The 12,797-nt window shown below is 44.4% G+C and overlaps 1 protein-coding gene across 3 annotated transcripts in view; it reads left to right on the forward strand.

Moving 5' to 3' along the window:
* Positions 1 to 4,787: 4,787 nt before the first annotated feature.
* Positions 4,788 to 12,797, forward strand: part of LOC125264852 — a 43,487-nt gene continuing 35,477 nt past the window's right edge. For all 3 annotated transcript variants that reach the window (XM_048184643.1, XM_048184645.1, XM_048184644.1), the window contains exons 1-4: positions 4,788 to 5,033; positions 6,076 to 6,160; positions 9,596 to 9,705; positions 9,901 to 10,017. In XM_048184643.1, coding sequence (XP_048040600.1) covers positions 9,653 to 9,705; positions 9,901 to 10,017 — 170 coding nt within the window. In that variant the 5' untranslated portion in view covers positions 4,788 to 5,033; positions 6,076 to 6,160; positions 9,596 to 9,652. The remainder of the gene's footprint in view (positions 5,034 to 6,075; positions 6,161 to 9,595; positions 9,706 to 9,900; positions 10,018 to 12,797) is intronic.

The following is a 12,797-nucleotide window of genomic DNA, read 5'->3' on the forward strand; positions in this document are numbered from 1 at the left end:
GGCGTCACTGGTTAGAGGGTTCAGGGGTACCCTTTATCGTTTGGACTGATCATAAGAATTTAGAGTATATACGATCGGCTAAAAGACTCAATTCCAGGCAGGCTCGGTGGGCACTTTTTTTCGGTCGTTTTGATTTTACTCTATCGTACCGCCCGGGCTCCAAGAACATCAAGCCCGATTCTCTTTCTCGCATTTTTGATCCCTCCGAACGCCCGTCTACTCCCGAGTGTATTCTTCCCGAGACATTAGTGGTCTCCACTCTTACATGGGAGATCGAATCGAAGGTCCTGGCGGCCTTAGAAGGGGTAACGCCTCCGCCCGCATGCCCACCGAACCGTTTGTTTGTGCCGGATGAGTTAAGGTCCTGCGTCATCAAGTGGGGTCATTGTTCTAACGTGGCTTGCCATCCAGGGGTTAATCGAACCAGATTTTTGGTCAAGCAACGATTCTGGTGGCCAGGTATGGCTCGCGACATTCGCGATTTTGTTTTGGCTTGCTCGGTCTGTGCTACTGGTAAGACTTCCAACCGCCCTCCAGATGGGTTACTCCAACCGCTGTCTGTCCCTTCGAGACCCTGGTCCCATATCGCGCTAGATTTTGTGACCGCCCTCCCACCCTCCCAAGGGTACACGGTTGTTTTGACCGTTGTGGACCGGTTCTCGAAGGTGACCCATTTTATACCCTTGGCCAAATTACCCTCTGCTAAGGAGACAGCGGTTACTGTCATTGATCATGTCTTCCGGCTACATGGCCTCCCGGTGGATGTGGTTTCTGACAGGGGTCCCCAATTTGTGTCCAAATTCTGGCAAGAGTTTTGTAAGTTACTGGGGGCGACGGTTAGTCTTTCTTCTGGGTTCCATCCCCAGACCAATGGTCAGACCGAGAGAGCCAACCAGGATTTAGAGCGAATGTTGCGATGTTTGGCGTCCAAGAATCCTTCCTCCTGGAGCCAACAACTCTCTATGATTGAGTACGCTCACAACTCGTTACCAGTGTCTTCTACGGGCCTGTCTCCGTTTGAATGTAGCCTAGGTTACCAGCCACCTGTGTTTCCCAGTCTGGAGTCCGAAGTTGCGGTTCCCTCTGCCCACGCCTTTGTCCAGAGGTGCCATCGCACTTGGAACAGAGCCCGCGAGACTCTGTTGCAAGTGAGGGCGCGCACCAAGGCTAAGACCGATCGCCACCGGTCAAAGCCACCCGTATACGTCATTGGTCAAAAAGTGTGGCTTTCCACTAAGAACATTCCGCTCCGCTCCGTGGCTAATAAGCTTGCTCCCAAATTCATTGGCCCGTTTACTGTCACTAAGATCATTAGTCCAGTGGCAGTCCGCCTCAAATTGCCTCCGGCGTACAGGAGGATTCATCCCGCCTTCCATGTGTCCAAAATCAAACCAGTTTTTCATTCACCACTTAATCCGCCTGCTCCGGTTCCTCCACCGCCGCGTCTCGTAGACGGGGAACCAACTTATTCGGTTAATCGTATTCTGGACTCGAGGCGGAGGGGACGCGGATTCCAGTACTTGGTGGACTGGGAAGGTTACGGTCCGGAGGAGAGGAGTTGGGTACCTGCGAGGGACATTCTGGATCACTCCCTTATTGATGATTACAATCAACAGGTAAGGAGTGGTGGGAACGCCGAGAGGCGTTCCTAGGAGGAGGGGTACTGTCACGGTTCGCAGATCCACTGTGTCATTCTGTTGTCTGTGTGTGGGTTGTGGGGTGTGTCACCTGATTGTTCTGTGTGGGCGTCGCCGCTGATTACTGATCAGCGGCAGCTGTGGGTTATTAGATCTTGCCTATTTAACGCCTTGTCTTTCGTCTCATGTTTGTCAGATCGTTGTTTTGGAGTCCTGGTGTTGTCTCGTGTTTCCGTGTTTCTTGTTTCCTGGAGTTGGAGTTATCGTTGCCGTTTCCTGTCTGTTCCCCTGGATACTCGTTCTGGATTTACCTTGCTCATCTCATCTCACGGATTCTCACCACGGAGCACCACTCACCACGGACACCATCGCCCATCCAGTCCCTGTGTTACCATCTCTCCTGCTGTCTGTGTTGTGACTGTATGTGTATACATATCTGACTACCTGGCGTGAAGCACTATTAAAGTGATAACTTGCTATTGCATCCAGTCTTCTTTTCACGTGACAATGTCATCCTGCAGCCCTCCTCCCAGTGACCTCTGCATAGTCTACAGCCTCTTCTCCCCCCCGAGGTCCTCCTGCAGCTGCTGGCCAGTCTTTCTCAGGACTCTCTGCAGCCTCTACTGGGTACCCCTCAACTCAGCTGGAGGAGAAGCATGCTGTTCCACCACTGCCAAGCTATGAGTCTATGGCACTGCTCTCAACAGCAGAGAATTTGGATGAAAACAGAAATGGAAGTCTTGGGACTGTGGCCAGGCTCTAGACCGGTGAGACATCCAATGAACATGATCTCCTTGTGGCGTTACCCACCTCAGCCTGAGCTTATTGATGCTGTCTATGAGCTGCCTTAACCGAAATACTTTCAACTTCATCCATTCTTCATATGGAAGCCAGAGCATGGCATTATGGAAAGAGTCTGCAACAACTACATTCTGCCATGTCTGTACGGCTGTCCGAATCCTTACGTTGTCTCATCAGGAGTTGGACGACCCCGTGTCATTATTAAGCAGCCAGTACTACATACTGGCCTCTCAGCTCAGCTGTAAAGTCTGTAAAAAGTACTGGTTTGCAGACAAACCCCAGTGGATGGAGATGGATGAGCTGCGGTGCACAGCAAAGTCTCCCAGTGATATGGCCAATCAGTTGAATGAAGCTCTCCACCTCAGGTATGAGCGTTCACACCTGGCCTACCTGTCCATTGTTAAGAATGTGCTGGATGGGGGACAGTGGACTTTATGGTCAGCAGACCATCACAGGGGCACTAAGAGCAACAAGTACTCCTGCTCCATTTGGTGAGTATGGTGATGTGGAGTAACAGTCTCACCCCACTACTTGGTTGACTGCCTCATTCAGGAGTACCACAGGCAAGAGAGCACACTCAATCTGCTCCTCCAAGACACGTTTGGACAAGCCTTAAGGGCTGACCATACCTGCAAAGGGGCCCGTCAGGTTGTGCTTGCATCAGGTACTATGTCGTCCTATGCTGTGATGAATGAAGACTGGATGGTTTTGTCCTGGGTGATGCTGCAGTCTGAAAGTGATAAATCCCTGCAGCCAATGTATGAGGGGCTGTCCCATCATTACATATTTGCAGGACTGCCAAAAGCCAACAGTGGGTTGATGTAAAAACCAATCAATCACATTTTCCTTCCCACCTATAATATATTTGTAAAGTAAACAAAGTATAGTATAGCAAATACATGTATCCTATGAATTTGAATGTTTAATATTTTAAATATACTTTGTGTGTGGAACAGATATTGCTGTGCTGCCTTCAGGATCCCAAACCCCAAGCCCCAGGAGCACCTCCTCTGGGATTCTTGGAAGACCACTGAGGCTATAGTGGCTGCATCAAGCTTTGGACATCTCATCAACACCTGTGCCTCCCGCAAAGAATATAACAGTGACATCAATATCAAGCTGGACTTGTTCCACTGCATGCGGCGATTCTCCAGAGAGTGTGTGTCAGAGCACCATCCACTGCTTTCTGCAAGTTTCTGTCAGCAGCTTTCAGTGTTGTGGACCAGACGGAGCAACAGAGATTGAAGCAGGCTTATGTCTTCTGTGGGATAGTGCAAATTCAACAAAGCAGCACATCATGGAGCACTGCCGCACCAGGGTCCCACACCCAAAAGAGCTGCCGGAGAGAGTAGAGAGCGTTCTCCAAAGATTCTTTTCAGAATGTGATCCTGATGGTGTGCCACTGTTCAAACCATCGATGTTGTAGGTGTGGAGGATTCAGCGAGTCCACATTCTCAGAGGCTGCCTGAGTGAGAGGTTGCGGAGGGGGATCCTCTATACTAGGCATGGTGGAACAGTCCAGCTGAACCATGTAAAGGGGGAGGCGGCTGCTGTACCCATGTGGATCCCTGTGAGAGGCAACTCTCAGCAGGAGGGGTTCCATTTCCATCAGGCGAGATGGGTCACAGGCACAGAACTTTTCCAGATGCAGGGCATGATTGGAGTGACTCGCTGGAATTGTGTCACACGTTTCGGCACAGAGGCCTTCATCAGGGCTAAAAGGTTACAGGTGTGTGTAGGTTCCTTTAAATACAAACAAGAGACAGAATTCAAACTTACAAAGAACCAATGAAAAAATTGCATATAATATTATATAGCAGCGCTTTACACCTACGTGCGGCTGGCCACTGCTTGGAAGGCAGTTATGCTAACCACTATACCATCAACAGGTAAGTGAGTAATGCTTGCTGCTAGTCCCAAGCAGTCCTGGGCAAACAGTAATGTTTTTGTAGGGGTCTGAATCTTTCACTCACATTTATTTTGGATAAGAAATTCTGTGTTAGTTAGTTAATCTGAAGACCAACAATCGTTTAATGACATTTAAGCCATGCGATTGTGATCAAATGTAATGCACATGCATCGACCTGGCATTTATGAAGCTGATTAAGCCTAACTGCCCCAGTGGTCACACTTTTCATTACCGTATATTTCTATTATTTCTGTTATAAAAACATTATTTTATAATAAAATAATATTTTATAATATTTATATTATTTTATAATCTTAATTAAAATCAAGAGACTTTAAAATGCAAGGCGTAAACACACATCAAGATACAAAAGGTTTGTTAACCAGATGTATATTGTTGTCTCTGCCCATTCAACTGAAGTCGAAAAACAAGACAGTGCCACACTACAGACCTTGACGGACTTTAAAATTTCACAGTTTTTTTTTTTACCCTGTCGTGGGGTTTTGTCTGGTTGGGTACTGGTTGGGTAAACTGATTGTTTTGGATTGGTTTGGTTTTCGCTATATTCGACATTTTTCACCGCAACAGCTTGTCTGTGTTGAGAATTCGACTACAATGATTTCCATTGCGGAGTAACGTTACTCACAGAATTGAGAAAAGCCAAAGGAGCAAAATAGATTTAGCTGGTAAGTTTCACTCCGATTCTTTTTTTTGTTTTTTACTTGTTGCAAATTATCCTAGTTATAAGAAAAAGTTAGGTTATTGTTAGGCCTCAATTTTTCGTCATAGAAACTTGACATTCTTCTACACTTTCCCCAATGTAGCATATTATTTGGGGAGTTTTCAAAAATCAATATGTTTTCAGATCATATTTGTGTGAATAAAATTTGATTTTTAATCTTTTCATTCAACTGTGCCTACTCAAAAATGAAGTAGTTTACAGCCTATAGTAGGCCTTACTTCATTTGAAGTCATTATTTACAAACGTAACAGTTTTAAATTACTTTTGCATTTCATATATTTCAGTTGCCTGCATCAACAGTTGTAGTAACAAATTACTTATGCACTGAATAACTAAAATATGTAAGAACTGACAGTTTTTAAAATTGATTGTTTCTCTGAAATTTAAGTGTCCAGAAGTTGTCTGGTAAACTCTACCCCCTTTTTGTTAAGACCATAATACATATGCTTTGAAATGATGTATTGCAATTCACTTTGAGTTTTACGTGTTTAAAACCAATGTGTTTACAATACTTTTAGTGGATTTCAGAACCTTTGTTTGAGTTTGTTTTACACATAGCCTCTCATTAGTTTCATGTTTGTATCTCATGTATTAAAATAACTGCTTGTTATCATTGTGTGCTGTGTACGACCATCCATTATTATGTGGCACCCACTAGGGTCCACAAAAAGATGAGAAAGAAACAAATCTGTCACGTAAGACAACAAATAGTAGAAAAATACATAATTCTTTATTAAGCAGGACCATAAAATTGTTCAGGACATCAACCCTGGGCAAAATCAAATAACAGGGGTAGCAATTTCTCGGATTGACCAACCAACAGAGAAAAATAAAAGTAAATGAACTACCTATACAGGGGACACTTCACTGCATACTGCACAAATACCTGAGATCTATACTGGGATTTGGAGTCGCTTTACTCCTCCTTCTGCTTACATTGCTACAATTACATAAGAATAATCTCACTTTTTTTCTGCACATCAAAGGGTGAAGATGAAGTCCCCAGCACCGTAATACCGGTCTCTAACAAGCAATCAGTCGATGGACCAACTGTAGTTATATGGAAGAGAAGTATGACAATTTAGATGGATATGTAGTGTGCTATTTGTATAATAAAAATAATAATTTATAGACTCATATTGCATAGTTTGCTTGTCTCTTATGGATTGTTAAACCCGTCTTCTCTCCCATCCTGAAAGTTTGAGATCAAATCAAACAACTACTCTATAGAACCTTATATTCTGGCATTATTGTCATACCATAAGCTACACCATAAGTTTTGGCCCTCTAGCAGTCGAACATTGTTCTCCTTGGATGAATCTGAAGATTTAAGGCATGCTTGTTTAGCCATTGATAGAGGTGATCATCGTATCAGAGAGAATGTTACTAACAACATTTACACCCACCCCTCACCCCACACCCCACACCCCACATCCCACATTTTTCAGCTTTACTCAAATTAGGGTGATGCAAAAATGAGTACACCCCACAATAAAAACTACTACATCTAGTACTTTGTATGGCCTCCATGATTTTTAATGACAGCATCACAAGGCTTCTAGGCATGGAATGAACAAGTTGGCGACATTTTGCAACATCTAGCTTTTTCCATTCTTCAAGAATGAGCTTTTTTAGAGACTGGATGCTGGATGGAGAGTGATGCTCAACTTGTCTCTCCAGAATTCCCCATAGGTGTTCGATTGGGTTCAGATCAGGAGCCACTGAATCACTTTCACCCTGTTCTTCTTCAGAAATCCAACAGTGGCCTTAGATGTGTGTTTAGGATCATTGTCATGTTGGAAAAGTGCACGATGACCAAGGGCACAGAGTGATGGTAGCATCTTCTCTTTCAGTATAGAGCAGTACATCTGTGAATTCATGATGCCATCAATGAAATGCAGCTCCCCGACACCAGCAGCACTCATGCAGCCCCACATAAGGACACTGCCACCACCATGTTTCACTGTAGGCACCATGCATTTTTCTTTGTATTCCTCATCCTTACAACGCCATACAGTTTGAAGCCATCAGTTCCAAAAACATTTATCTTGGTCTCTTCACTTCAGAGTATAAAGTCCCAGTAGTCTTCATCTTTGTTGGCATGGGCCCTGGCAAACTCTAGGGGGGCTTTAGGAGAGATTTGTCCCTGGGCTTTAGGAGAGGCTTCTTTCGTGGACGGCACCCATGCATGCCATTCCTCTGCAGCGTACGCCATATTGTGTCACGGGAAATAGTCACCCCAGTTTGGCTTTCTACTTCTTTAGATAACTGCAGTGAACTTGCATGCCGATTTTCTTCAACCCTTCTCATCAGAAGACGCTCCTGTCGAGGTGTTAACTTCCATGGACGACCTGGACGTCTCTGTGAGATGGTTGCAGTTACATCTTTTTTAAATTGTTGTACCACTTTTGCTACAGTATTCTGACTGATAAGTAAAGCTTTGCTGATCTTCTTGTAGTCTTCACAATGATTTTCTTTCTCAGGTCTTGACATTTCTCTTCCATGTGGTGCCATTGCTGACAGCATGAAATGGGAAGGGGTTTTAACACCCTTTTATAGTCAACTGTCTGCTGGACACCTGTGTAATGAATAATTAGACTCACATGTGGTTGAATTCTTGTTAAATTAGACATTTGTAGTTTAAAATTTAGCTTTGCTCCAGAGACTTTCAGTGGGGTGTACTCATTTTTGCATCACCCTAATTTGTGTAAAACTGAAAATTTTGTTCTCTAAGTTATATTATTAACCTACTTCCATGTTATAAGTTAAACAAATGTTATATAAAACTTTGTCTTGTCAACATTTTGAAAATTGTTTTTGTGTTCATTGAGATATTGTTTAAAATGTTACTTTTCAAAGGGGGTGTACTCATTTACACTGAGCACTGTAAAAGTGGCAATGTTTCGGACCTTCATCAGGCACACACATACAAAGGCAACAGCTCAATAAGTAGGCTACTCAGAATCAAACATAGTTCCAATTGGTTACAGCTGTTAGCAATCAAGGTCAATCATGTGAACAGCTATAGCATACCACAATTAAAACAAGACAACCACATTGCAACCAACATTTAAATACAAATACTATATCCAAAAACATTCAAAAATCCCCAAACAACCGTAAGACAACACCCAATCCATCCATTTTTATAATTTACAATTACTAGTCCTAGAAGCAATCAATTCATAGCTATACAACACACATATTTAGGTACAAATAGGGCTGTATTAGCAACATTCACATTTCCATTCAAAAAATACCAATTAGAAAAATGAGTTTTTGAATTTTGTTAAATAAAAAAACAAAATTTACATGGTATAGCTTTAAAGGGGTGGTTCAGTGTTTTTTTTGTAGGCTTGATTGTGTTTTTGGGGCGCAGCTTAACATGTCTTAATGCTTCGGTTTTTTTGAAAACGCTGTATTTTTCATATATTTTACCTTTATTCCACACCTCTGTTTCCACTGTCATATGAACGGCTCGTTTGACTTCCTGCTTCTAAGATACCACTCCCTCCAAAATACACAATGTGCTCAGATTGGTTAGCAGGTTGGTAGCTGGCCAAGTGTATCATGATTCGCTGAAGCATCCGCCACGCCCCTTACCATCCGTTGTTACATGTGTCTATAATGGCGTCTATATTGCTGTATCAAATTGAGCCGAATCAGACCCAGATGAAGAGGGTCAAGCAGAACCTCTGCAATCGCGGCTTTTAAAGGACGTTTATGAATGGTATTTCATTTTGTATTTGTGTCAAAGTGTTTAGATATGCTGTCACTGCTGTTTGTTAGCTTTCAATATACGGCTTTATCCTGATTAAAGCTTTACTGTAGCTGAATACATGACTGAGTTGTAGCATTTTAGTAAAGGTAGCGTTTAATTTATAGCATGAACAACTGTTTGACTATGAACAGAGATGTTTTTTGGAGAACTGCTTCTTTCAGTAAAAGCCTTTGAGCAAATCCAGCATTGCTCTCGTGTAGATTCTGGAAGCTGTCTTTAGCACTGCATCCAGTGTAGAAAATATCACAGATTATAATGGGTTCTATTATCTATTGACGCATCGTGTCGCTCATGTCCGCTTTCGTTATGCTGCGCGACATGGCCTCGCCCACTTTGTTGCGTGTTCCCGGGGGCGTGTTTTCCAGGGTTTTTGATGTCACCAACCCGGGAAGAAGCTTGTTGTAGTCCAAACCAGTCGTTTTTGTAGGCATTAAACTGCCAGAACTTTAAAAGACAATATCTCCGTTTGCATTGAACTTTCAGTGCTGTAACTTTGCAGATACTGTTTATGCTCAAGCAGCAACATTACACACTAACTAAAGTTAAAAAAGTGAAATTGCATTGAACCACCCCTTTAAAGACAAAGACTAGCTTATGAATAGATGTTTTTTAGTACATGTAGAGGATTTCTAGAACCTTCAATTCCAATAATATTTATGTTTGCATTTAATGAACTTAACATATTATTTCAACTTTCACAACACTTTTGTCTCCATGTACTAAAGGGCAAGACCAAATGAGGCACCATCTCCAGCACTCTCATTCCCGTCTGTGATCAGTCAATGGATAGACCCATTGCATTCAACAATGCAACACAAAGTTACATGGGAGAGAAGTATGAAAATTGACATTGTCAATATCATGCTTATTGTATAATATAAAAAACAATTTATTAGCTACAAAACTGCTTGTTTGAAATTGCATATCTCTTGTGAATTGTTCAACTGGTATTGTTTCTACTTTTGCTTTCTAGGCTGTTAGAATCTGTAATGATTAATAATAATCCCGCATTGTTCTCCATGTACCAAAGGGCGAGACCAGATGAAGCACCATCTCCAGCACTCTCACTCCTGTCTGCAAAGAGTGATCAGTCAATGGATAGACCCACTGGATTCAACAATGTAGCACAACATTATATGGGAGAGAAGTATGAGAATTTACATTGTCTGAAAGTTGAAGATATTGAGCCTCATTTATCAATCCAACGTAGAAACGAGCGCAGATCCAAGTGCAGAAATCATCTTACAAGGGTTCATGTGTGATTCATGAAACATTTCTATGCTGCCAATCCCATCGTATGACTGATCATATGTTGATAAATGTGGCGTCTGAAAGCAAGCGTCATTTAAATATCACGCCCCAAATTTTAGAAGCCTTGCCCTATAGTTTACGACATGGAGAAACGTAAGCCGGCCAAGAAGAGGAAGTAAAAAGAAAAAAATCTCACAGAAAAAGAAAAATCTTACTCCAAAAACACCCCTCAACCTCGTAATTGCAAACAATTACATTAATGTATATGAATATTAAATTTTACAAACATTCTTAACTTGGCTATTCTAGTTTCCCTTTATACTCTCTCCATGCCAATTACTGAAACAAGAGACAGGTGTTTCATATTTGCGCTTAATCCACTCACTCACCACGCCCCCCTTGCCACATACCCCCACCGCCCGACTCAGGCCGGGGAGCCTGGGGCCAGTGCGAGAGATTGTTTTTTTATATTCGCCTCTGGCCCAAGATCATCCTCTCCGCTAATCACCGTCGCCAGCATCACTGATTCTCCCTCATTCCATTTTTTCAGGAGATTGAGGTGATAAATTTGACGTGCTCCTCTCCTATCTGAGCGTATTACCTCATAATCAAGCTCTCCAACTTGCCGTGTGACCTCAAATGGTCCTTGCCACTTTGCAAGTAATTTTGAACTTGACGTTGGGAGTAGTACAAGCACTTTATCTCCCGGTGCAAATTTACGCAAATTGGTCCCCCGTTATACAGCCGGCTCTGTTTGTCCTGGGCCTGTAACAAATTCTCCATAGAGAGCTGCCCCAAAGTGTGTAGTTTTGTTCTCAGGTCCAGCACATACTGAATTTAGTTTTTAGATCGAGAAGGTCCGTCCTCCCAAGCCTCTCTCTTGACGTCTAACACCCCTCTGGGCAGACGACCATAGAGAAGCTCGAAGGGGGAAAACCCCGTGGAGGCTTGTGGGACCTCTCGCACAGCGAACAACAGGGGTTCCAACCATCTGTCCCAATTTTTGGCGTCTTCCTGAACGAATTTACAAATCATTGTTTTAAGCGTGCGATTAAAACGTTCGACCAGCCCGTCCGTTTGTGGGTGAAAGACGCTGGTCTGAATCGATTTAATGCCCAATAATTCGTAAAGTTCGCGTAATGTCCGTGACATAAATGCCGTGCCCTGATCAGTGAGGATTTCCTTAGGAATCCCCACTCGGGAGATTAAAGAAAACAGTACATCAGCAACACTCTTAGCGGAAATGTTGCAGAGAGCCACTGCTTCTGGATATCGTGTTGCATAATCCACAATGACTAATGCAAAACAATGTCCTCTTGCTGATCGCTCTAATGGCCCGATGAGGTCCATGCCAATTCTCTCGAACGGGACGTGCACTAATGGAAGTGGGCGCAAAGGCACTTTTGGAGTGGCCGGTGGGTTTACCAACTGACATTCACGACAAGCCGCGCACCACCTGCGCACATTCTCCTGAATTCCCGGCCAAAAAAATCGGGTCATGAGGCAATTTAGTGTCGACACCTGTCCTAAATGACCAGCCATTGGATTAGAATGAGCCGCCTGAAAAAGCATTTCCCGGCGGCTCCTAGGAACTAATAACTGGGTTGTATCTTCTTTTGTCTGAGCGTCTTGGGACACTCGATACAACCTATTTTTAATAATTGCAAAAATAAGCGGTTGTCCAGGATGGACAGGCTGTACATCGATGGTACTGACCTGTTCAAACGCACGTTTCAGCGTCTCATCGTGAGACTGCTCCTGGGGAAAATCATTGCGCTCCAAGAGAATAAGTCTCTGGATTTCGCTCTGTTCCCCTGAGGCAGTACCCAGTGGTCCCGGTTCAGTCTGTCCTGCCTGCACACTCGCGTTCCCCTCCGGTGCATTTTTTCCCCAAGAGGCATCCGTACATAAAGCCCCCAATAATTCTGTAAATGCTGGCCAATTGGTTCCCAAAATTAACGGATGCCGGAGGTGCGGGTTAACTGCCACCTCAACACTATGCTTTTGGCCCCGGAATTGGATAATGATTGGCACAATAGGATAATCCACCACATCCCCGTGCACACACCGCACCTTAACCATGCGGCTCGTATCCAATGCCATCCAGCCTGACCAGAGGCAGCCTGCGGGACATCCGGGACCTGGACCATTGTCCCCACCTCCATAACTGGGCACCTGTCCACGAAATGGTCCGGGTCCCCGCAACGCCAGCAGGCCGGCCCAGACCTCCCCGCCGCTCCAGTGGCAGAGAGTGGATTAAGCGGCTGACGCGGAGAGAGCGGAGAAACAGGACCGGGGTCCAACCCGGCCGGTGCCAGACTTTAGGAGCCGAATAAGGAATCTGGGACTCGAGGAGGGCCGGGTAGATGGGACCTAGGTAAAGGGACAGGTCGAGAGAGAGAAGGAGGTGGAAAAGAAGGAGAAAGAGAAGCGGATGGGAGGGGTCCGCCGACCCCGGGGCACGCCACCATATGGTCCTCCGCAAGATGGATAGCCGACTCCAGCGACGTGGGGCGGTGGCACTGGACCCACTCGGCCGTTCTTCCTGGAAGCCGAGTGATAAATTGTTCCAGTACCACTTGGTCGATGATCATCTCCACATCGCTTCCGTCGGCCAGCAACCATTTGTGGCAGGAGTCCCGGAGCTGTTGGGCCATCACGAAGGGTCGGCCAGAC

The sequence above is a fragment of the Megalobrama amblycephala genome, linkage group LG3, assembly GCF_018812025.1.
Source record: "Megalobrama amblycephala isolate DHTTF-2021 linkage group LG3, ASM1881202v1, whole genome shotgun sequence".
Taxonomy (NCBI): Eukaryota; Metazoa; Chordata; class Actinopteri; order Cypriniformes; family Xenocyprididae; genus Megalobrama; species Megalobrama amblycephala.